The 26,943-nt window shown below is 37.7% G+C and overlaps 1 protein-coding gene across 3 annotated transcripts; it reads right to left on the bottom strand.

Annotated features, from left to right (window-relative positions):
* Window positions 1-55: 55 nt before the first annotated feature.
* Window positions 56-26,761, bottom strand: atp8b4 (ATPase phospholipid transporting 8B4). Of its 3 annotated transcripts, XM_056739240.1 has the most exons (29): window positions 26,127-26,761; window positions 24,882-24,949; window positions 19,235-19,330; window positions 18,721-18,779; window positions 18,003-18,116; window positions 17,785-17,883; window positions 17,627-17,688; window positions 17,464-17,536; window positions 16,029-16,099; window positions 15,809-15,891; window positions 15,106-15,264; window positions 13,789-13,877; window positions 13,421-13,617; window positions 13,017-13,225; window positions 12,834-12,877; window positions 11,498-11,663; window positions 11,219-11,407; window positions 9,809-9,924; window positions 8,738-8,902; window positions 7,708-7,819; window positions 7,510-7,615; window positions 7,066-7,213; window positions 6,209-6,392; window positions 4,030-4,253; window positions 3,843-3,926; window positions 3,508-3,753; window positions 2,722-2,860; window positions 2,112-2,242; window positions 56-1,963 (listed from the first exon to the last, which is right to left on the bottom strand). In XM_056739240.1, the coding sequence occupies exons 3-29, from the start codon at window positions 19,308-19,310 to the stop codon at window positions 1,643-1,645; spliced, it is 3,666 nt and encodes a 1,221-aa protein (XP_056595218.1). In that variant the 5' UTR covers window positions 19,311-19,330; window positions 24,882-24,949; window positions 26,127-26,761; the 3' UTR covers window positions 56-1,642. The 3 variants fall into 3 exon arrangements, with proteins under 3 accessions (XP_056595218.1, XP_056595220.1, XP_056595221.1); XM_056739242.1 differs by lacking the exons at window positions 19,235-19,330; window positions 24,882-24,949; window positions 26,127-26,761 and adding an exon at window positions 23,395-23,681; XM_056739243.1 differs by lacking the exons at window positions 18,721-18,779; window positions 19,235-19,330; window positions 24,882-24,949; window positions 26,127-26,761 and having other exon boundaries at window positions 17,644-17,688.
* Between the last annotated feature and the right edge of the window lie 182 nt (window positions 26,762-26,943).

The raw sequence follows: 26,943 nt of genomic DNA, 5'->3' as shown, positions 1-26,943 counted from the left end.
CCTTACTATTAGACGTTTGAAGTGCAAATAGGAATATGAATACGAACACATCCAATCCGTTGTTAAATAAATTAAACAGTGGCCATTTAATGCGTATCTTATAAAAATGACAATTGCTTATATAAAAATCCATGCATTTAAACGAGAAAACGACAAACAATTTGCATGGTCTTCGTAGACGAAATAGCACAGCAGAAAAACAGCATACATTCAACATGTATATGTTACATAACATGAACTTATGTGTCGGCTGTACATTCATAAAAAGGAAATGTTGCACAATCCCCTAACATTTCAAATGGAAAATATCATCTTTATGGTTTTGCAGCAAAATATCCCAACAGCTGGAGGCAATAACCCAAACATATCATAGCCTACAGTATGCCTCCATTTTGTAATGTCGGTAAACATTCAGAAAAAAGGCAATGGTGACATGGTCTACCCAAAATAAACAACAGAAATGACTTCTTTTGAAGCGAGGTCAACACAAAAGGCACATAATCCTTTCCACAAAGGATCCCGTGAAGGAAATGCCCACTTTATAGACCTTTATAGTACATATGTGTGGAATTATATAGATGTAACGGAGTATATGCTTCAGTCTATCGCTTGATGGAAGGCACAGCTATGTATCCTCTCACGGTTAACTCAGTCCAAACACTTCTCTATACTCAATCTCATCCATTCATTCAGCTGCATGCAAAGCGGACGCTGACTACGGTGTGGAATGTTTTTACCGTGTTTCCTTTTAAAAACGTGAAGTGTATTCACATAAAATTAGGCATTTTTAAATAATTTTAGCATCAGTGCCATCAGTGTACATCAAAAGAGAACAAGAAGTCGGCAAGAAGATGCTTTAGTGCTGTTGCGTATTACGGAAACGTAAGATTTACAGCCAATGCATATCGTTTGTGGCAATGTTATTGCACATTCCTTTTTGTTACAACTCGTCTCTGAAATCATCACATGATGCACTGCATTCAAGTGCTTTTGAAATAACTGTATAGATTTTTCAAAATATCCACATTGTGCACAAGTCAAAACATTTCGGTGCAATGCATCAATGCTGCTGCAGATGGCTGTATCGCTGTTTATAACAAACTAAGAGGTAATATTTTTCTAACTTGTACATCTTTGCTCCCTGATATTTTAGTAGTTTATAAAACTAGCGAATAAACTGGATTTGGTCTTTGCCATTTGCCATTCTGCCATTGTGCTTACAGTTAAATTGGATGCACTGACTTTGCAATGCTTTTGGTCCATTAAAGGACGTTATTAAAACTAGAAACACGACGGCGTCTTCTGAGGAAACACATCACTTCTGCGCTAGAAGATAGAAGACCAAATTGAATTGAACTGAGGTTCCTTTTCAAATTCAATGATGTGTTAAAAGGAACAGGCGTGTTATCAGACTGGAACACATTTGCATGAGATGGATGGAATTAGTGTTATCTGTGCTTCATTATGCTGGCTCTTTGGAGTCTCCTGTGTCCCCATAGTCCTGTAGTGCCCGGGGGCATCGTTAGAAATCCCAAATGATCAAATTCTCACATTAAGGACATAGGACGGATCTTTAGCGTCTCTTTCTTTACGAAAGGAAGCAACCCATAAATGTTCAATTGATCTTCAAGTATGGTACGGTTCATCTGGCCTCCAAATCTTCCACCTTCATATCTTGATTTTGGTCAAATTCCCTTTTAAATCCAGTGTTGTTGGTCTCTGCCTCTGTGTTGGTCTCATCCGGGACCCCTCTGGTGCCGGGGCGTCCTTCAGGAGAAGACAGGGGGCAGGTGGATGTAGATGATGTGGTTACCTTCATGTTCTTGCCAGAAGTGATGAGTTCTCCGTAACCCTGCTGGTGGGCGAAAGCGTACGCCGAGCGTCGTGAACTTGTCCTGCGGACTCTCCTGAGGTTCTGCTCTTGGGGACCCTGCCTCCTGGTGGCCTGCTGAAGCAAGCGCACCTACAGGGTGGGGGAAGGTTGAAGGAAACCATTCAGAATGTTACATTTATGTTTCTATTACTTTAAAATACACCCAGTTATTAATCATGTGTATGACTATGCTAAGCATATTATCCTCCCCTATTTTATTAAGCATGTGTTTAGTAACCTTATCAGTCTGTGTGGGATAGCAGTCAGTCTTGATGAATCGGACGGCCACCATGGGCATAATACACACCACAGTGGTGAGGAAGATAACCAGCCAAACGACCGGCTGATCCAGAGAGTTACGTGCCGTGCCTACAGTCAAACACATTGAAATGACATATACTTATATTTTTATCATATACTATACTATTAAATACATATTATCTGTGATATACTTTAAAACGTTTGCTTATGTGTGATTTGACATCCACATCACAAGGTGTCAGTACAAGATGTATAGATAATCTAGAGCTATTAAAACTACAGTAAAAGCATGAAAGGGTTAGTTCACCCAATAATACAAATTCTGTACAATCATTTACATCCATTACTTGTTATTTCAAACCTGTTTGGCTTTCTTTCTGCTGCAGAACACAAAAGAAAATATTTTGAAGAATGTTGATAACCAAACAACATTAACCCCCAATGACTTCTACTGTATGGATACAAAACCACTGAGACATTCTTCAAAATATCTTCTTTTTTGTTTCACATTACAAGGGTTGAACTTTTCGGTATTTATTAGCTAGTATTCTATTTCAATGCATCTTGAAGTCTTTTAGAATTCTTACCTATAAAAGTGAACTGGTTTGGGAATATGTTGAAAAGGCCATCGCTTTGCATTGCAAAAAGTATAGCAAAGTAAACAGCGAGACTGCCCCAAATGAAGAAATGGTTCACAGCCGTCCAGTAGTTTGTGTCGAGCCCGATCTTAAACAAAACAGATTGATAACAAGATTAGCCAAAAGCAAAATAGGCAGAGCTACATGCAACATTGTGTGTGATGTGATTGCTTGCTTTGTCTGTGTTAATGAAGTCTTTATTTAATTTCATCTTAATTTGCTTGGAAGAGGTTGAGTGGAGCCGGTTACTATTTCTCTATAGATGCACAAATCTATTCTCTATCTAAGTAATGTCACCAGCAGATGGTATCAAAGCGCATTAGAAATAACAATGGAACATAAAATGATGTTTTGGTGGGGCCTTGAGTGCGCTAGAATCCTTAAGACTATAATGCAAAACTATCACCGTCCGTGTGCTTCGACCCTGAAAGGAATAGTTCACCTTCAAAATGAAAATTCGGTCCTTGTTGGCGTTTTAAACCTGTGTGGTCTTATTCTTTCTGCAAAACACAAAAGAAGATATTTTGAAAAATGTTTATAACCAAAAACTGTGGCCCCTTTTGACTTCTATGGGAACACAAGTCAATGGGCACCAGCGCTTTTCTGCTACTAACATTTTTCAGAATATCTTCTTTTTGCACTAGAGAAAAGGTCATAAAGGTTTGATTTTCGATTTTCATTATGGAGGTGAAATATCCCTTTAAATGTGCTATTGGCTTAAAAATAATGACTCACCTGGACACTGACCACAATAACAAGAGAGGTTGCTATCGTGACCGCGAATGCTTGCTGATCAGAGATTTGGGCACCGTCGTCGCGTACGGCGGATATGAAGGCTCCGTACGGTATGAAGAAAAGAATGAAAGAGGTGCAGACGCCGTGCAGTGTGCACGTGAAGAACTTTCTCTTGTTGAAAAGTTGGTTGAGCTGACCCGGTCTGTACAGGTTTGAATAGCGTGAGCTGTACTGCTCGTTTACATCCTGGAATATCAACAGATTGTACGTCACAAAGGAAACCAAATATGATTCACATATTAAATGCCTGTATACAGTGTATGGAATGACCTTACCTGGTCAAATAAGCCCATGGCCAGCACAGGAAGTGAGGTGTAGACTATGTTGAAAAGTGTGATGAACCATTGATCGTATACAGTCTGTGATGAACAAATAAAAATATATGATATAAGTACACCTGATATCTTTGCACTTCTGAAACCTCTTAAATCACTTCCATAAACTGTAGTCCATATGCTTTACCTGGGCGGAGAATCCACATTGAAATCCATACCAGAAATGCACCAGCGTAAAGGCAAAGTTCTTGTAAAAGAAGTAGCAGAGGAAGTTGCACATGCGGTGGTAAGACCAGCGGCCGTGGACCAGCAGGAGGCGCTGCAGGTAGCGGAACTGGGCGAAGGAGTAATCTGAGGATAACACTGCCTGCATGCCCTCCTGTCCGCTGATGCCCACGCCGATGTGAGCCGCTGGGGGAGAGAGAGGACACCATATACACATTACTCAACACACTTAGAGATAAAAAAACACACTATTTCCATAGCAACCGCTCCATGAGACAGGCAACGCAACTTCAGTCGTATGGCGTATGCATTACAAGTGTCAGACCGCTCTGTTTATGAGAGACAGTCAAAGAGTATGAGAGAGAGACAGACAGATGATGAAGGGATAATAGGATGGATGAATGAACATGCATGATAGAGAACAGATTGAAAAACTGAAAAAATTAGATGGGTGGAGAACGACAGAGAGACAGGCAAATAAAAGAATAAATGAATGTATGTATGTATGGATTGATGGAGAACGACAGAGAGACAGACAAATAATGATGGATATATGGACGGAAAGAAAGACAGAAAAGACAAACAGATGGATGGATGGATGGACAAATAGAGAGACGGATGGATGGACAAAAAGACAGAAAAGAGAGATTGATGGATGGACAGAAAGACAGAAGGATGGATGGATGGACAAAAAGAGAGATGGATGAATGGATGGATGGATTGATGGACAGAAAGACAGACGGATGGATGGACAAAAAGGACGGAAAAGAGAGATGGGTGGATGGACAAAAAGAGAGATGGATGGATGGACAGAAAGACAGAAAAGAGAGATGGGTGGATGGACAAAAAGAGAGATGGATGGATGGACAGAAAGACAGAAAAGAGAGATGGGTGGATGGACAAAAAGAGAGATGGATGGATGGACAGAAAGACAGAAAAGAGAGAAGGATGGATGGACAAAAAGAGAGATGGATGGATGGACAGAAAGACAGACGGATAGATGGACAAAAGGAGGGATGGATGGATTGACAGAAAGACAGAAAAGAGAGATTGATGGATGGATGGATGGATGGATGGATGACAAATGGATGGTTGGACAGAGAGAGAGATGGATGGATAGACAAAAAGACAGAAAAGAGAGATTGATGGATGGACAGAAAGACAGAAAAGAAAGATTGATGGATGGATGGATGGATGACAGATGGATGGCTGGACAGAAAGAGAGATGGATGGATGGATGGATGGATGGATGACAAATGGATGGCTGGACAGAAAGAGAGATTGATGGATGGAGAACAAGACAGAAAAGAGAGATTGATGGATGGATGGATGGATGACGAACGGATGGATGGACAGAAAGAGAGAGATAGATGGATGGATGGAAAGACAGGAAGAGACAGGCGGACACAAAGATAAATTAATGAATAGATTAATTAATGAATAGATGGATGGATTAACCTATGGATGGATGGAGGAACAGACAGACAGACAGACAGACAGACGTATAGCCAGATGAATGGATGGAGAACAAATGGAGAGACAGATAAAAGAGAGATGGTTGTATAGATGGACAGAGAGACAAACAGAAAGAGAGAGTGGTGTGTGGATAGATGAGATAGATAGATGGAGGAATAGATGAGGATGAACAGGTAGACAGAAAAAGAGATGGATAGATGGATGGACGGACAGTCAGAAAAAGAGATTTAAAATGGATGGATGAAGAATGGATGAACGGACAGAAAGAGAGAGAGATGGATGGATGGAAATACAGACAAAAATAGACATGATTGAACAAATAGACAGACAGGCAGACACGAACATAAATGAATGAATAGATTAATTCGTTAATAGATGGACGGAGGGACAGACAGACGTATAGCCAGATGAATGGATGGAGAACAAACGGAGAGACAGAAAGCAAGAGAGATGGACGGACTGATAAATGAACAGACAGAAAGAGAGCTGGCTGGCCAGATGGACAGACAGAACGACCGATGAATGGATAGAGAGCGGATTAAAAGACAGAAAGAAATACATGTGGATGGATGGAAACCTGCTGGACAATGTGACAGAGAGATGGATGGATAAAGAACAACTGGACCGACAGACAGAGCTAGCTCAAGACATGTGAAGTGTCTTACTCTTGATCATACTGACATCATTAGCTCCATCACCGATAGCGAGTGTGACGGCTCTCTTGTGTCTCTTTATGAGCTCGACCACCAGAGCTTTCTGCAGTGGAGTGACTCGACAGCAGATCACAGTCTTACACAGACACGCTACGTCTACCAGGATCTGCTCCAGGTCTGCCTCCAAGGCATGAGCCTTCATGTCACACATACAGAAAACCACATCACACAATAAAAAAACACACCTTTATACATGTGTTTGGCTAGTGTCTAATAATATAACTATTTATATTTCATTTCATTTATTTTGATATTCATTAAATAAACTATATGTTGAATTTTGTTGTATGTTCATTTTATTAAAAAACAATGTGTTGAATGGGTCCTGAATGTAGTTTGTTCCTAATTTAAAGAATCCATATGGTACATTGACATCTAGTGGTTGAGCTTGGTATTGCAGTCTAAATGTAAAATATTGGAGAGACAAGTTTAGCCAAGTAACGGTTCTCAGCTTCTTTTGCTTGCTATCAGAAATAATCTACAGACACTCTATTGTTTGCTTATGTTGTCACTTTGAAACCGTCAATAAGCTGAAGAAACTATTCACACATGACATTGTTTGTTGACAGAATTCATTCAATTGAATTAATTTATTGGTGCCACCCTTGGTCGGCATTGTCCTGTCAATCTCCAAACCCCGATCTCTTCCGGCAAATAAATATTCTGTTTGAATAGACCAACAGATGTATAATATGTATAATAATAAAATGTAAAATGTATAATAATATTAACTGCATGATAATGTAACATGTGACAACAACACAATCTCATGACAATTCAAAACTGTTAAAGAACGTCGGGACTATTACCAAACTGTGTCCATTGATAATTAAAGCGTATTCTGAAATGATGGTTTCTTCAAAGACAGAGTCACTTGAGTATATATCCGTCTTCTCTGTGTCAGGAGCACCGCTGAATTTCTCTCTGCTGGGTCCCATGATTCTCTCTTTAGCGGTCCTGAGCACAAGACAACAGAAAGTCATTTTACTTCGCAGAAGATTCAATTTGAGTTGTAAGACCTGTGTGATTTGTAGTTTTTTGGCGCATCTGATTTGAATCCATTCTGTAAGTATTTACTTCTTTATTTTTGTGATGACATCTATTAGTTTACGCCTCCTGCCGTGCCAATAGGAAACTGACTACACCGAAGAAATGGATCTGATTTCATTATTTGTGAGATGACGATGTGAACGATCAATACTAAATATCTGATTTACGTACAGCGTGAACAAAGCCTTCGATTGAAATGTTACCTGAGCTCCCGATGGACCTCAAGCGAGGTGTGACCTGAGATTATGAACACCTCATTCATGTCGTCTCTCAGCATGTTGCAAGAGTAGCCGATGTTCATCGCCGTTTCTGAGAGCACAACGGATTACACACAATAACACTGTGTGAGAACAGATTACAAGAGTAAATGAGCTCTGCATGTTCTCATTAGCACATATTACCTAGTTTGTCTCCGGTTAGCACCCAGATCTTGATGTTGGCCAGGGTCAAACAGGCAATAGTCTCTGGAACGCCTTCCTGGAGTTTGTCCTCTATGGCTGTAGCACCAAGGAGCTTTCGAAAAAAAGGGAAAGTTGTTTAAAAAAATTCTAAAATAAATAAAAAAACAAAAAAATTATAACTTGTTGACATCAAATGTAAATATAAAATAACATTGACAAATCTATATATATATATATATATATATATATATATATATAAAACATTAAAAAATATATATATAATTAAAAATGTATTTAAAAATACTAAATATAATCATATATAATTATAAATATATATAAATATATATACATTATTGAATTTAAATAAACGTTATTTACTTTTATATATTTTTGTATGATTTGTTTTTTCGCCAGGGACGTAAGGTTTTAGGATCGGTGTTCGTTATTTCTTTTTTCTAATGGTATACATTCCTACCATTAAGAAAAAGTTACAAATTCCTGTGAGATCTGTCTGGCCCCGCCTCCTTGATGACATCACAGAGCCCTTCAATTTTTTTAAATCCTAGCTCAATTCCGCTATTTATTGCTCAGTGTTAAGTTTGTCAATCTTATTTTAAAATTTCAATAATAGCAAGTAAGATCAAGGTTATATCAGTTTACAAAAATTAAAACTTTGAAAACGTTTCTGTTTGTTGAAATCAAAAAAATTGGGGAAACAGTTAACTGCGGGAAAAATTGAAATGATGCTTCCAGAAAAAAAACGAAATAAGTTTACTTATTCTATAAGCACTAGAATTATAATAAAAAATAATACTAAAATAAAAACAAATTTATATTAAATAATAAACATGAAAAAAAACAAATTAATCATAAAATGACAAAAACATATACCAAAATTGCTAAACTAAAATAAACAAAAATAAAAGCTAAAATATTAATAAGACTGAAATTAAAACTATAATAACTTTCATATAGATGTAAATATATACAGAATGACAATTAAATTGAATTGGCACAGAAACACATTTACCATCAGCCCCTGCTCGATTTCTTCATACAGGGCGCCAAGTTTTTCTTCTCTGTTATCCAGCGAGGTGCTGGCAAACAGGAGCTGCTTCATCCATTCATCAAACACGTCCTCATCCAGGTCTTTGTACGCGAGCACTAACGTTCTGAGACCCTCCCCGGCGAACTCCTACAACACAGATACACATCACAGGAAATATATTCATGCTGGGTAAGATATTCATCTTATCATAAAAATGAAACCACTCTCTACGGCGGTGCTGTAATTACTAAGCACACGCTGCACAGTTTTTCTCTTTTATCTGACCTGTGAAAGCATCCTGCTGTTTCCTATCATTTTTCCATACGCTTACAAAAGCTGCTATTTTTACCCTACTTGGAAATGGCTTCTCCCATGACATCAATAGAGGCTGATTGCTCCTTGAGAAACCACAGACAGCAGTAAATGAGACATAACCAATGGACAGTATCTCATAATGAGTGAGGCTTTCTGCTGCTTTTAGACCAGCTACACCAGACAATACGCCACTCGTCTCTAATATGTTTATGTAGAGTAGCACTGCTTGCACTTGCCAACAGCTTCGGCGATGATGTCAGGGCAATGTGGGTATTTTTTAATACATTGTCATGTGGATGCTAGAGTACTCTGAGTGGTTTTGAAGGGATAGTTCACCCCAAAATATCATTACAAACCTGTAAGACTTTCTTCTGGAGAACACAAAAGAAGATATTTTGAAGAACGTTGGTATCCAAACAACACTAAACCCAATTGACCTCCATTGTATAGACACAAAACCAATGAGACATTTCTCAAAATATCTTCTCTTGTGTTCCACAGAAGAAAGAGTCATACACAGGATTTGAATGAAATGAGGGTCAATAAATGATGACAGAATCTTTACAGATGTATCTCTGTAGAAGCTAGTGATAGGCTAATGATATTAGGAAGGTAACCATAAGTTGAGAACAAGAAATCAAATTGAAAAGTCCATTAAGGTAATTATGTAGCACTCCAAAATTCTTCTAAGTAAACAAAGACATTACCGAAAAACATAAAGCAACAATAGAGCCTTACGTTAAGTTGTTCTGAGGTAGTATACATAAGCTCGTCATTGGATGGGTCCAGCCTGTCGAAGAGTATTGTGTCGGCTCCTTTTGAGTAAAGCTTTAGCTGCCCCTTTGGGTTTCTCACTGCAGAGGAGACAGAAAACCACAGTAATAAATGTCAAGAGTACACAATAAAACACATTCAACAGGCCCAGCTATTGATTTCTGGTGAGTGGATAAATTATGTATAACCCTCAAAAGAAATGGATGACTACTTTTGAGATGGATGATTAGTTTAAGGCAGTGCTAAGACAAAATATTTGTCTCTACAGCTGCGCAGAGAACCAGTGGAAGTTGGGGGATTTTGGATGCACGAGCACTGCTTTTGCGCTGCCTCAGGTCCGCTATCGAAGCGGCCCGCGTTTTGTTGCTTACCGCATGTATTCCTTTGAGAATGAACTGGACAAACGAGACTGCCGCGTACCGTGTAAAACCACCATTAGTCTCGCAATATACAGTTTATACAAAATACACAATATATTTGATAGTAATATGCATAAATTTATACTATTTATTAAAAACAGGCTTACATAAAAGAACAGGCTTGGATTTTGGATCAAATCAATGCAGGCTTGGTGAACAAAAAAGACTTTCAATGTAAAGAGACATGACAACAAGCTAACTAAACAAGCTTAATATAAGTGATTGATAATAAATTTACCATATCCATTGCACGAATTTCATCACATTTGTCATTATCATGTTTACTGAATTAAAAACATCTGAGGGACCCTCAAGACTATTTTTTACTTCTTATGGGGGTCCTGGATCCCCCCCTTCATTCGAGCACTGGTTTTGGGAAACTATACAGATAGTTGATACTGTTATAGATTGTGAAAAAAATATGGGACAGATTAACTAACATGTTACGGCAGCGCAAACGCCTCTTTCGGCCTAAAAAAACAACTTTTGTCAGAATTTACTTAACTCATGCAGTGAAAAGGCATGGATAGCTGTTTTTGCGACTGACCTTTCTGTAAATGTATTTGTCGCAGTTTCCTTTTCAGAAGCACACTTTATATCATCGTTGAACAAGTTTTTGCGGCTTAATCTTATACCCTGTGCAAATTTGCGCTACTCTTGGTAGATTGCGTTGGGTCATTATGGGAATAAGATATTGTGCCTGTGTCTTTTAATGTGTGCCTTGTTAGTAAATCACCCGCACAAATTTCCACTCCCATCTGCCCTTTTTCTCAATTGCGCTATTTTGCCCTGTTTAGTAAATCTGACCCTAAATGTTTATAAATCAGATAAAAGTAAAGAAGAAAATGAATATATCAATATTTTTACACATGCTATACTTCAATATTCTTAAGTATAATTAAGTATACTATATATTTATATACTGTATAAACATATATAAGACCCAACAACCTACCAATAACGCTCATTCTCTTACGGACATTGTTGAAGTCTAATATGGCCAGGAGCTGGTAGGTAACCGGCTGACCCATCTCATAAACAGTGATGGTTTCTGGAGTTCTGGACCGGAACACAAAGCCGAAGTTCCGTGCCGCTGTGACCAGAGCTCCTTCATCTGGAGATTGTGCTTGATATACCAGCTCACCTTAAACAATTCACAAAAACTTTTAATCTATACCCTGACATCTACTCGGATATGGAAATATTGTAATATATTGTCTGTGGTGGAATTTACCCTCATATCTCTCTTCTGGCATGACAGTGTGACAGAGGGCTAACAAACGGAAGAATTCCTGAACCAGAGGCTCCTCCAGTTTGATGGCCTCGATCAAACTGCTGTCATGGAAACGAAATTTCCGGTCCCTCAGTGTATTGAAGGAGAAATCCACACATGGTGTTTTCTAAGAGAGTTCGAAACAAACATGACTATCAAATACTGGACACGGTCTTATAACGTTCTCTTACAACATCCATTCACATGGTATTAGCCTAAATGTTGAGTACACTTACTCTAAAATATTGTAAATGTAAATGCACAAACAGTGCATTCAAATTACAAATTAAATCAGCGTTTCTTGGGTGTCGAACTTACAACCTTTACCTGCTATGGCAATATTACATGTTTATTTATGTTACATTAAGGGTATCACTATATACCGGTATTGTCAATAATCATGATATTAAAGACCATGAATTTCGATAATGTGTTAATACTATATGATAATAATGTCAATTATTTAGCAGCTGTTTAAAATTTTGCATTTAGTCACAATTTTTAACACATAATTAAGTTAAAATAAATACTTAAAACATATAGGGATAGTTCACCCAAAACTCGCTCAACACTCCCTTTCTGCAGGTGGCGCTAAACGCACCATACGCTGGTATGCCATCCGCCAAGAAATACTACAAGAAGATCACGATCGGGACGTATGCAGTGGCAGCACAGTATGGCTAATATTATTAAAAATGACGTTCAGTTTTATGAAAATATCGACCGATTCGCTTCACAAGACGTCAATATTTCGCCAGGAGCCCATTTTTTTGAATTATGGGCTTTAGGACCTCTTAGACAGGTGGACCCCATAGACTACCATTGTATGTAGCAGAGAGCGCTACGGATTTACCAAACAATCTTCTTTATGGTTCTACTCAAGAAACAATGTCACCTACATCTCGGATGGCATGCGGGTAAGTAAATAAACAGCAAATTGGAGTTTTTGGGTGAACTACCCCTTTAAGTACCCGGTTTCACAGACAAGGCTTAAGACTCGTCCCAGACTAAAATAAAAGTTTGAGCTATCTTAACTTAAAATAAATTGCCTTGCTATTTGTTTCAATATGTAATTGCCATTGTTTTGTCTGAAAATGCACACCAGTAATGATTTTTATCTATAAGGCGTTACTTTAAAAGTGACGTAAATATCCACCTTATTTAAAAAAGGCATAGTCCTGTCTTAAGCTTAAGCTTGGTCTGTGAAACCGGGCAAAGATGTTTAGGCATCCGGCATCTATCACCAAACAGCAATGATATTAAATATTCTTTTAAATAAATATTTTGGTTTCCTTACCTCTGTAATGTCTTCTTTATGTCCAAATTCATCATAAACATCCCCTAGACAAACAAAAAATAAAGCGATTAATAACTATCTATAAATCTATATACTATGTCTATAATAACTACATCTATATATCATGTCTACTTAACTATGTCGACACTGTACACTGTACCATGTGATACTGTACACGCTCACCATAGGTCTTCCCATTTATGGAGCACTTATTAAACACCATGATGTTTTGAGTCAGGGTTCCTGTTTTGTCCGAGAAGATGAACTCCACCTGACCCAGTTCCTCATTTAGGGTGGTGGTCCGAGCCTCGGCAGGGGTGTCCTTATGACTGTAGTACATTCGTCTGTCCCAGTTTATGAAGTAACTATGGCCCAGCCGCAATACTTCAACACTGTAACACAATAAGTTTCATCAAATTCACTTTAAGAGGACGCTAATTCTATTAAACACACTGGCCAGTAATACAATTTTGTCTTTCTGAACCACCTTTCCTTCTAATATAAATTCAATTACTAGAGTGATAAATTCTTCAAGCTACTTCTAAATGTGATTTCCGTTCTTCTGCCCATCATGTGGTCTGACCTACCTGACGTATAGCGAGATGGGTACGACAGTGTTGAGGATGATAACGTAAGACCAGAAGGTCAGGAAGCCAGAGAAGATTGCATTGCTTGTGAGTTTATTCCACTGAAGATACGTCCAGAAGTCGCTGCCCACTCTCTGCTCCCAAATGGTGTTTCCAATGGCCAAGATGATCCCCATACAGATGAGGAATCCAAAGATCTGGCAATCCAACAATTAAACCTCGTGAAAAAAATTTTTTTTAGGTATATTGTATTTAAACCAGACTTCAACAGATTAGGAAATTACACAACATGCATTTAAAACACTTCCCCTGTCTGATACGTGGTTAAAGACTGTAAATCAGTCCCAGCTTGCTGACTATACACTCACCCACAGCACAAGTGTGTTCATTAGCCTATCGATACTGGTCCTCTTGAACTTTGTACTTCCACAGTTTTGCATAAGCTTGGTTTGGAGCCCTGATTGAACCAGACAACACATACACGGCTCATTTAATATCTGGACGTGAGCTGGTATTCATTACAAGCTATGAATAGTGGAAGTAAAAGGAATAGTTCACCTAAAAACCTTTCAAATATAAAAAATGAATCATTCACTCAGCTTTGTGTTGTTCAAAAACAGTATAACTTTCTATAGGATATCATCAAAAACAGAATGTACTGGTTATAATTTTCTATGCTATTACAATGCATATGTACTGGAGCTTTAAAAAACATTAAAAATGATCAAAATACATCAAAGCTGAATTAAATTTTGTTTGTATGCCTTTTGAAGAAATTGAATATACCCCCCAAATTATATGAACCAATTTTATTACATCTTTATGGGGCTTTTGCATACTTTGTACGGCTTGAAAGCTCCAGCCCCTATCCACTATATGGAACAGTGCAAACAGTGCTATTGAAAACTTCTCATCCAAGTTGTCAACAGTATGCCATACAAAACTCCATTTGTTTTATACAGAAAAAAGTATTGTAGCTCGATATTGCATACATTGAATGGCTTGAGAGCTCTAGTCTACATTCACTATAATTAAATGAAACAAAGTAAACAGTATGATATTGGACACGTCCATTTTTGTTTAACAAAATAAATATTTTCACTCATATGACTTAAGAAGATATGGAATATAGCAAACAAGTCCTGTGAACCACTTATATTATACTTTCATGGTGTTTTGGATACTTTTAATAGCTTGAAAGCTCCAGTCCCCATTCACTACACTACAACTATAGCGAGAGGTATGGTACTGAAATCTGTTTAATTTGTATTAAACACAAGAAAGAATTTTAACTCGTATGACTTAAGAAGAAAGCCACTTTAACAATATTTTTATTCTGCTTTTAAATCCTTTATATGAGTTCATCGCTCCAGTCCCCATGTACTATCATTATATGGAACAAGACAAACGGTATGTATTCAAAACTTCAAATGTTTGTAATTCTAGTCGTTGATGGTATAGAATCATAAACTTCCCCATTTGTGTTTAACGGAAGATAGAAGAGAGAAAGTCAAGTTTGAAATGACCTGAAGTTGATATTTAATGTGAACTATTTCCTAAATCACAAGCGAGACAGAGAACTAAGTTGTCTATGTTTCTCGGAAGCAAAATATCAAATCATCATGACGACAAGCCATTCAGTTAAGATGAATAATGAAAGGATGTTGAAGAGAAATGAAATGTACCTGCGAATATAACCAATCCGAAACACCACTCAGTGTTACGGAGCACACAGCCTCTCAGGAGCATTTTCTCATTGTCCAGCGAGTACTTATTATCTTTCCAGTACAGCGTCCCTGTGAACTTGTCTAGTTTATTGTTGGGGGGTTCGCAGATGACTTCCGCTGGGGGACACATTTGAAGAAAACAAGTAACAGGAAGATGAAGACGTTAATTGTGAAGAAAATGCCCCGTTATTTGTGCATTATTGAATAAACTGAGTGACATTTCCGGCAATTGGATGCGTTATTATAAAAAAAGTATGCTTGTATACACAAACTGGTTACGATAATGACACAGCAACGATTACATCTTTTAGAAAGGTCATCGCATTTTCTAACAGAATCAAAGACGATAGAAATCAAATATTCTTGAATATGTTAACGGCACCACCACAATGCTGGTTATTATTTTTATTTCAAGAATGCCGGAGTTGCTCTTTGAATTAATTGAAAAAGGCATCCAGGCGAAGACACTCACAATCTCATGACAAAAGCTCCTTGACAGCTTCGAAAGACCTGCGCAAGCACATCAAAAGCCCTACGGGTATAAGCCGCAGGGATCAATCCAATCAATGCGCCGCGACCCGTAAGTGTTTGTGTTTACTGTTGTGTAGTGTTGTGTTTCTCTTGACGCCGCAATAATCGTGTGTTTGAATACGAGCTTTACCATTAAAGTCTGCCAGCCTGGCCACATCATCCGCGAGGTCTGAGGTTACAGTCAAGGCTTGACGCACCTTCAGGTTGGTCTCCCTGTTGGAAAGATTAAACAGTTTGAAAGCCGAAAATGACGACACTGAGGTGGTGAACTTGTAATGCACGCGGGACATGTTCAGACAGAGGCGAGACACGCTATAGCAGCATCACACGTTTCACAGAAAACTTCTCACCCGTCAAGCTCGGCGGTCTCGATATAGCACAGTCCATAGGGCTCACTGCTAGAGAGAAGGAGGAGGTCAGCCTGTAGACACAAAACAGAGGATGGTATGGATGAGAGAATAAGTCATTAATCATACGATATATGACAGTATTATCTAGAGCGTTCTGTACTGTACAGTGGACTCTGATTTGATTCGCTCCAGGAAAACACAATGTAGATAACAGTAAATGTATTGAAGAAGTTTCTTTTTCTATTTATATGTCATTTGGTTGTGCATAAATTTGGCAATGAAGATGTCAAAATAAGACTTCTCAATTCTGTTTGTCTTCTGCAGGACCCAAAGAGCAAAATTCAAAAGAAAATTAATACAAAGCCTCAGTCACAATTCACTTTCATTGTATCTTTCTACACAAAAATGAAGTAAATGGTGATTAAAGATATACGTTTTTAAATTTGGCATTTTGGACGGGGCTCGGTCACCATTCATCATAGAACCATAAAGAAGATTGTTTGGTAAATCCGCAGCCCTCTCTGCTTCATATAATGGGAGTCTATGGGGTCCACCTGTCTTAGAGTTCCTAAAGCACATAATTCCAAAGGAAACTCCTCCTGGCGACATGTTGACGTCTTGTGAAGCGAATCGCTCTATATTTTCAAAAAACTAAACGTCATTTTTAATAATATTAGTGATACTGTGCAGCCTCTGCACACGTCCCAATTTTCTTCTTGTAGTATTTGTTGGCTTATGGCATGCCAGCGTCTGGTGTGTTTAGTGCCACCTGCTGAAATGGGGTGTTGAGCAACAGGCCCTTTTTTGGAATTATGTGCTTTAGGAACTCTTAGACAGGTGGACCCCATAGACTCCCATCACATGTAGCAAATAGGGCTGCGGATTTACCAAACAATCTTCTTTAGGGCTCTACTCAAGAAAAAATGTCACCTTCATCTCGGATGACCTAGGGATGACTGAATAAACAGCAAGTTGGAGTTTTTGGGTGAACTATCCCTTTAAAAGTGTGTGACTTGAACTTGTGTCCTAAGGGGCTGCGTCCACCACGGCGTTTCTGCCAGCTTACGGTGTGTTTTTTTCAATTGTTTCCAAAGGATACACCACATTATTTGAAAACGCAAGTAGCTGCCGTTTTTTTCCGTGCTCAGCGCTGGTTCTATGCATTTTTCCCACGATCAGCACCGGCGTTCGACTGGGCGCCCAGAGTTGAAAAATGGTGAACTTTGGGATGAACGCTGAGAGTTCAAGAGTAATTTTTTCGACAGCATTATCAACCGGTCGAAAGTTGTAAATTAAATCTCCTCAAAGATTTATCTTCCTTTGATCTTTTGACTCTTTGTGTCACATCTAGTACAATAAACAAAACAGGGGACGCTTGGCCTCACAATTGCTGCTTACAACTACATTATATTTTAATAAAACAATTTAAACTTACAGCAACAAACTGATTGTTCTCAAGTTTGATGATATCCCCCACTCTTACATTCATCCATTTTTCATTCTCTAACCTAAAAATCAAAACAATGCATTTGTTCTGTAACACATTGTTCTCTATTATCTGAACATGCTGACACATATTGTACAGTAAAGGCACTTACGTTCCTTTGATGAGTACCTGAGACTGCCGGGTATTGACTTGTTGGTCACTTTTATGGCGGAACTGAAATTCAGAAAAGATCAATGAGAGCAAACATCAGCTTGAGCTGCTTTAGAAAATGCAGCATCACGGTCTTAAAGAACAAAAACAGACTCTCACATAGTCGTCAGTAGCATCTTTGACAGCTGTGATAGCCAGAACCATCACCAAAGGCACAATGGTGGTGAACCAGGACAGAGAGGAGATTTCTGGAATTAACTGGAATTGACATATAGTCACAAATACATCTCATACATTGAGTGATGAATAACAAAGATCACAACTACTGTGATTCTGTAATGTGGTGATTTATTCACTTGATAAGAAAACTCACACACCTGTAATATCAGGAGTACCAGGAAGTAGGCATTCGCGAAACGCTGGAACTGCTCGAACAGGTTGGTAGGCAAAAAGGTAATGGCGTTGTATTTTGCTGTCCTGATGCGATTGTCCTGCAAAACAACAATTCTTGTGTAAACATTTGTCACAATCTAATCTAATAATGTGCTTTTTTCTATCATACAAATATGTGTGACTATCTAGTTAATATGTTTACTAATAAGAAAAGAATCAATAATATCAGTAAAACGGATTGCTTTGCACCCTCGTGTCTTTCCAAACTTTCTTTCTTCTACTAAACACAAAAGAAGATATTTTGAGAAATGTCTCAGTGGTTTTGTGTCCATATAATGGGAGTCAATGGGATTCAAGTTTGTGTGGTTATCTACCTTCATCTAAATATCTTCTTTGTGTTCTGCAGAACAAAGAAAGTCATGCAAGTTTGGAAAGACATGAGAGACCAACTAATGTCCTTTTTGGAATCCTTTAAGCTTACCAGCTATGAAAAAACACAAAATAATATAAAACACCATGTAATGTAATTCCTCAATATTATTATTATTAAAGAACTTTATGCCGTGCTTAACAACACCCTGTAGCCGTAGGTACAGTGTAACCACAATATAGCATGCCGTTATTTCTTCAATAACTAATTTTTTGGCTCATAAACGTTTTACCACACACTGCTATAAATGAAAAAAACTATTATTGACTTACAGCATAACTGAATCGCTCATTGTACTCCCGATCATTGGCTCGAACATGCCGTTCCTCTTCTAAGATTGAACGAAAGCAAAGTTGTAAAACAGATTTGCAATAACTGCAAATTCCTTCCACATTGACATCATGCCCACCCCCCTTCCGTTTTTGAGTAAAATCCCGAAATTTATTTTATAGCTTGTATGTGTCCTTTCTGTGCACTTGAGGCCTCTTCTCTCTCTCTCTGCTGTTCTGAAGATGAGTGGGAATGGATAAATGAACTCAATATTTTCAAACGCAACTGGCATCAACTTCTCGATGAACGATATGAGATCATCAGTGAAAGAAATAAAAATAGGAGGACACAAAGCTCTTCTCAGAAGTAAACTGATCCTCAATATGTACTGAAAGAACATCCACGTCCTTCAAGGAACGTGATCTTATAAAACGCTTAGCTAATGATCTGTTTAGAAGAAGAACAACATTTTGCAAACAAACTCCCTCCCAATCCCACAATTCCCTGCAGCTCTACCTTGTGCAGGTCCTTTTGAGCGTGGGTTCCAACCTCCTCTCCATGGCACTAACATCCATAGCCATCGCAGCGCCATTGCCTGTTCGCAATGTCATTCTTTGAGCGGCACACAAATACAGTTAGTTGGTCACTTCATTCATGAGAAGAATATTGTATGATTCGCACCAAAATAGCTACAAATCTGGTGAAGCGTGCTTTCTCTTGGGCAGCTACCAAGTACGTCGGATTGTTGGGGAATGTGGCAGACGTTGCCTACACTTGCATGTGATATCAGGAGAAACGTGTTAAGCCTAATCGTGTCGTGTACTACTTCACTGTGGAACATAATAAAGATAGACATCACTGTTGCTTTTGTAAAAGCCGAAATGAATATTCTATTTTATATTTGATTATAATTATTCATAGTTCAATTTCATTGTATTTAATTTAAAGGAATAGTTTACCCTCATAAGGAAAAGTAATAGTAGAAATTCTTTCATAATTTACTCACCCTCATGAAATCCCCTATGTATATGATTTCGTAGCCTGTTAACTGTCCCCCCTTCCGAATACGGGACACCTACGTTTGCATCAATATTGTGCATGTCATTTCTAATCGAATCATGACAAACTAAATATCATGGGAAAGGTCTAAGACTCTAGAATATAGATTTCTTTTGTGTTTTTAAAAATAATTTATGTAGGGAGAGTAATTGATTCTTTTTTATAAAGAGTGTTCTTAGATTTTTGTTATCCTTTTGCAACCTTTATTTTTTTATGTATTTTTTAATCAAAGAATAACATAAACTTTTTTAAGTATATGATTTAGTATATAATTAATATGTAAAAAAATATTTTAGTGTGTGTGTGATTTTTTTTAGCAACAATCACCTACTTTTCTTTTTTCAAACGAGACCAACCGTAAGTCTGTATTCCAAAGTATTCATGAGTTACCGCCATTTTAGTTCCAACATGTGTTTTCTTGTGTAGGCTCAAAAACGGCTCCGACAGTTGAAGATGAACACATTTTTTCTATTAAAAGGCCATCATGTTGTCTTCTAACGCAGTGATTAAAATCTAAATAAAAAATAACAATGCTTGTTTTTCATGAAATATTGCAGTTTGTTGTAAATAGTTAATCAATGTGGGTCATTCTCTTTTTTAAATTCATGTTCCCTTACAATCTTATCTTTAAATTTGAAAATGTCTAGTGAATATCCATCTTAAATGATGTGTGTTAGACGGCTTGGGCAGAGCATCTGTTAACTCCTCCCCTTCAACTGTCAGTCTGCTGCCAGGTCCATCTCAAAATGCAACCGTTTTTATACATCCAATCAAATAGCAGCGAAAATTTCTAAGCCACATCTTTTAGAAATTCCATTTCACTTGGAAAGGCGTCAAAATACGGAAGTAAAAACGATCGCAACTTCCGGTTCATGGGGACTTCAAATATTCATAAAGTTCACAAAGATGAAGCTCTGAAAAGCACATTAAAAACATTCACATAACTCCAGTTGGATAGAAAATGTGTTCCGAACCCAAACAATAGAGTTGTAAGAGAAAATAATTAATATTTAATAATTAAAACAAGAAAATCCTATCTAAAATATTTCATCAAATTCACTCTAAAAATGGATGTGTATATAAAAAAAAAATGTAACACATTACGTGTTTTTTAACACACATTATGAGCGCTTTTCCACCATCGTTCCAAACCGTTCTAAGCACGGTTACAGTTATGTTTACGATTACAAACTGTTCTCAGCTCAGAATTATCAGCACGATTGTCTAATTTGCTAAGACTACAAAACCATAGAAAGTATGTGGATAACAAAATCTGTGCACACATCTGAGAAGCATGAGACTTTTCTACTTGTGCTTTTATTTGCACTAACATTCAATTTGATTGCCATCTAAAACAAGCTATACAAAGATCTCCTTTGTGAGTTGTCTTTCACATGTGGGCCAGGGACACCTTCAACATCACAAACTACATCTTGAGACTGAATCTAGCACAAACTATTGAAACTAGTAAGTGACTCAACAGATGACCTCTCTGAACTTGCAAGACGGTGGACCTTCATCTTCTGCGAGAAGACAGATTTACAGAACAACATGGCAGACGTTCCTCATGTTGCGGAAAACATTGTGGTGATGCGAAACATTAATCATCGCAAGGTAATGTACCTGGATCGATGGAAATTTGGAGATCTGGGCTCAGGTCCAGTATATATAATGCTGAGGTTCACATTTCACATCATTTCATACCGTGAACAAAGAGGGGTGGGTGTTGTGTTGCAGTCGTATAGTACAATCCAGACTTTCCTCACATACTGCTAAAGTTCACATTCACAGATGGAAGCGATGAACTATGTATGACTCACAGAACATCCATGTTTTGAAATAATAAGTCATAAAAATGCAGGCTTAGGAGTAGGACTATTGCACGACTATAAAAAGGCAAGGTGCGTCTATTTAGCCATATTGCAATATCACATACAGTATCACCAGTAAGCAACCCCCTAGCAACCATCAGAACACCCTAGCAACCACAGAGAGCTTCTGAGAGCACCTCTGCATAGCAAACGCACCGGTTACCACCCACAACTTCCTATCAAGTTTTGTGAAAAACAGTTTCCTTTGACACAACTTCAAGGAAATACTTCTACATTCCAGCCCATTCCGCAGCTTAGCGAACTGGAAAATGACTTTTCCCCCTAAAAGTTGGTAACCACAGAACCAGAACAACTTGGTAAATCATTGATTGTTTGCGTGGTATAGCTTTGTGAAACATGAGAATTGGTTCCTTCTTTAGAACAGGTGATACAACTGTCTTCAACCATTAATAATTGAGCGGATTTCACACCAACACATCCACCAGATGAGCTAACACTCCGTTTACAAATTTGGTCAAATGTCAAAGAACGGCTAAAATCACCTAGGCCTTTAAAATGCTTTCAGAAATAAAAAGTCAACAATGTCAACTGACACAAGCAAAACCAAAATCATTGATTGAAATCTAAGAAACGGGCTACACATACGGAAATAAAATGAACTGCATTGGAAACCAGCAGTAAATATATGTACAAGGGATATCAATAAACTTCATGACGCATGAAACGGCTGGATGAGGGAAGTTGTGTGCCCTATGTTTATGAATCTACTTTTGAAATATGAAGCTGGCGGCGGGACATATTTCAGACCATGTTCCTTTTTGTAAATGGGTCATTTGAGCGTTAGGTTATACATTTTCAGTCAATACTTGAATCATGCATTTTCAGAAAATGTATTTATGACTTATATATTGAAGTGATCTGTTTATATTTGACTAAACCCCTCGTGACAGAGTACAGACATCAGTAAAAGATATCAGTCTATGCACAAGGTTTCTATTTTAAAATAGGGAAAATGTATGGGTTATGAATGTTTTACTTTGTAGGATTCATGTGAATTAAAATTTCAAACCAGAAGAAATAATCCCCAACAAATGGAGAATGGATAGCACTTAATATAATATACAATTACTTTATTTAATTTCCGTGTGTGATCTATGAGGAATATGAATTATGGATGTGACAATTCTGTTATCGATGTGACACTTTACTTACACGACTATAGAAAACAATGCTTTAAAAACACACACACACAATGCTTTAAAAACTTTAGGAGAGACCTCAAATAGATATTCAAACCACCAAATATTGACATTTGACCAATCAGTATAGTCTAAAAAAGGCCAAATAACCTATAACTAGGGCCAAATAACTCCAGATAAAATTCAGATTAACATATTTTTCTTTGGCTTCTGGTCGAAAGGTTGTATTTCATTTTAGTCGGAACCTTTATTTGTTAGAGGTGAAGATGAAATTGTATTCGCCTCTTGAATCTGCATAAGTGAACTGAAATTATGGAAATCACCGGATGAGTGATTCAACTATGCTGAGCGTCTACATCAAGCTGAAATGACCTCAATGTCTACATGGAGGTGGATGCTTTCTTCCTCCATTTGACCCATTGCTCGAAAAATTGTATTTCACCCAATCATGAAAAACCACAAACTTTTAAAGAACTTCTGCAAAGCAACATTCTTACAACAAGTGGCTTCCCAACCTCCCACTTTCAACATCAGTGTATTACAACATCATCGTCAAAAATCAAAATGACACACAAAAGAAAAATACCTGGTTTTACTCTCATGTCGCTCTCAGTGAAACCATGTAAATGATCTCATTCCAGTTCGCCGGGTCATGTCTTTTAAAAAGACGAAAGAATCGTTGGCATTCTCTGTCGCCCATGGGCAAGTATCACAATGATCTGCCGGTAACACAAGGTCAAGAGGCGAAACCCTACGTCACTGTTGGATCTGTTACTATTTTCTGCCCGCAGACACACGCAAAGTCGCACACAAACACATGGTGTAATGCAGACGTCAGTATCCCTATAGCAGCCGAGTCCTTGCTTTATCTCTGTTGACCAGCAAACCACTTGAATAAAGGAGCGAAGAGTGATGTCACAGGAAGAGGGTGGAAATCATTCCTTCTTCATAAATTACTGATTCAATAAGACTGGGTATGAGTTTGGTTTGTTTGTGCACAAGCGAAACCAGGAGGAGCAGCAACAATCGCAGGAGGGGGGTGTTAACAAGGTTTCTAGGCAACAAGACCTGAGAAGAGGAGAAGACTTCAAACACATTGCGTAGTTAGCTAACAATAAACCTATTAAATGCGGGACAGATTTTTTTTGTGACGCAGAATTAGGTCTGTTATTGTAAAATCTATAATTATCTGGTTGTTGTGGTTTCTATGGCTCATTGTGCGGGTGCTTCTGGTGTCTGTTCTTACCATGAGAATTGTTTTGAGAAGTAACTGCCCAAGAGAAAAGTTTGAAAGTCACATTACAACCACAAATCAAATAAAGGAAATGAGAATATGATTTGCTTAAATAAGCCTTTTTTCAGACCTTTAATATTGTGACATGACAGTTAAAGGATAGGTCGCCCAAAATGAAAATTCTTTCATCCTTTTTTCACCCTCATGTCAGTTCATAACTGTATGAATTTTTTTCTTCTGCAGAACACAAAAGAAGATATTTGGAAGAATGTTGCTAACCAAACAACATTGACCCTCATTGACTTGTATCGTACAGACACAAACCACTGAAACAACTCTCAAAATAGCTTCTTTTGTGTTTGATAAGAGCGTAAATACATTTATTTTTGGGTGAACTACCCCTTTAAGACAATAAAGATGTCTGTGTGACATGTTACCGCAATGATGCTTAAGACAAATGATAGACTTCAATTATACAATCCATAAGTCATCTTTATGTCTTTGCATTAAATACAATGTCAATAAAAGGACATTTGTAAATGTAGATTTCTTTCACTGCAGCAAGAGCATATGAGAATGAGAATAAATTCATATTCACGGGTCATCTATAGTTGTAAGACTGAATACAGAGGAATGAATCCATTAACATTTACAGTGAATGTCAGTTTTATCACCTCTACAGACCATCCATTTTTTGTAACAAATATTTGTACTCCCTTCTGTATAAAGCTGCTTCAAAATGATATGCATTGTGAAAATATGAATAAACATAAATGAAATGTTTTTGTATCTAGACATATAAACAAGCATCTTGTTTACATGATGGCAACTGTACTAACCGACATCAACGTCCTTCTTCCAAATTGCCATAATATCAGGCCATCTCCGACAGATCCTAAGTGTTTCTCTAAAAACATATAAGTGGGAAAAACATGTGTGAACATGAAATAATACATATTGAATACGATGTTATCGGTCTGATCACATTGTAAACAAAACCCGGTTTCCTTCAAAGTCACAGGGTCGTTGTTTTCAAAAGAAGTGTAGCTGTTTTTAATGTCTGTCCCACACCGGGTATCTTCCCCCACATTACCCTAATGAGAACCCAGCGGACCTGCAGCCAGTGGAAACCCGTCAGATCTCTGAGAACACACCTCACCACAGGGACACTGCAGGGCTGGGGGGGTTGCGCTGTGCTAGCATGCAGTAAACACAGGTGATCGAGACTCTGCAGATCTCTGCCATATGGTGGCTTTGCGTGACAAGATTATTTAAGGTGACTATAGAGATGAAAGGTTTCTGTAGGTGTGATACCCTATTATGTTGCATACGGCCGTGGACGCGTTGTGTGTGGGAAGGTCCTTTGATAATGAAAACAATGCAAGAGTCAATCCAGCAAAAATTCATGTCATGAGGTGAAGGCACCTTGACATGCTGACCCAAAGAACTCCAAACTAAAGTCAGCTATAGAGTCTATAAACAGTGTTATGTAAAAACTATTTATCTGAAGAACATGTTTCCCCCAAAATGATAACACGGTTACTTTATAGAAGAAAACACTACAGACAATAATTTCATATAAAAATCTAAATTTAATAACAAATGTGTTTCTGAAATATAATCATATGTTATAGCCTAACAGTTACTTTTCACAGAAAAACAAATGCAGTTGTCTCCAAATGCAGTTTGAATTAGGCTTTATAAAAATGAATGTAAATGAGCATGTATATATTTTGGTCTTTTTCAATAGAAACGTATTATATTAATAATTATATATTTGTATAACTAAAACTAATTACACACCATCAAAGACAAGCGTAACTCAATATGACTAATACCCAACTCGTACAGAGCCATAAAAAGCATTATGAATCTTACGTGAGATAGTGAAGAATAGGTGTAAAATAAATAAAATCAACTCAAATTTGACCTTTTATATGCGTTCAGCGGCGTCCCATTGAATGACACGTATTTCAATCACACAGTCATATTTGATGTATCGCTTATCGCTCAATACCGCCGCGCATCCATACAGTACAGCCAATATCGTGATCAGTTATGAATATAAACAATCATGCACTTACCGAAAACATGCTCCATCCATTCATTTATGGCTCTACGACAAAGATCAGGCTAAAGTGACGAGTCCGTAAGAAATAAACGGGAGAAATCACCAGACAGCTTCACAATATCCCTCTTTCTCTGTCGCTCGATCTCGCTTTCTTTATCACAACCACACAGAAGCGCGTTCACGCACACACGCGCAATCGTCTTGCAGGTAACACGAGACGCGCTATAAATTCATATTGACCACCTCAAAACGTGCTACTCTGAAAACATATTTGTTCTTTTGAATAAAACGTGAGGAAAACCTTGAAATTGGTTACATTTTGTGAAAATTGGACGCAGTTTAAATAAGAATCTTATTATAACGTTGTCCGTTACTTCAGTTAATGACGCATTTGAAACAGGAGCGTGATTGACGGCTATAAACTATTAGAAAAATGCGAACGTAAGATGCTAATATGCGTAAGTGCTCCAAATCACATGAATAAAACACGTTTATTGGCGTTTTTTTATCAATATAAGAGTTGATGCCCCACACCATTGAAATACATCCCATCATGTTGAATGATATACGATTTAAATACGATTTACTTTGTACGTGCAATTTTAGCTTTGTAGTTCAACTCCATAGATAGACGGTTTGTTTAGAAATATCTATTTCCATTTTAATACTATATAGATTTTTCAATTTGATTTGATTGTCTCATCCAATAAGTGTCTAATGTTTTGGACACTATTATAATAATAGGTCATTAAAATAACACAAAAATTCTCTAGTAGTACGTATGGTGACATCTTCTGGACGAACAAGGAAGGGTGATATAACTTGTGTAA

This window comes from Triplophysa dalaica, chromosome 24, assembly GCF_015846415.1.
Source record: "Triplophysa dalaica isolate WHDGS20190420 chromosome 24, ASM1584641v1, whole genome shotgun sequence".
NCBI lineage: Eukaryota > Metazoa > Chordata > Actinopteri > Cypriniformes > Nemacheilidae > Triplophysa > Triplophysa dalaica.
The sequence above is the reverse complement of the archived record's forward strand: the minus strand, read 5'-3'. Positions and strand labels throughout refer to the sequence as shown.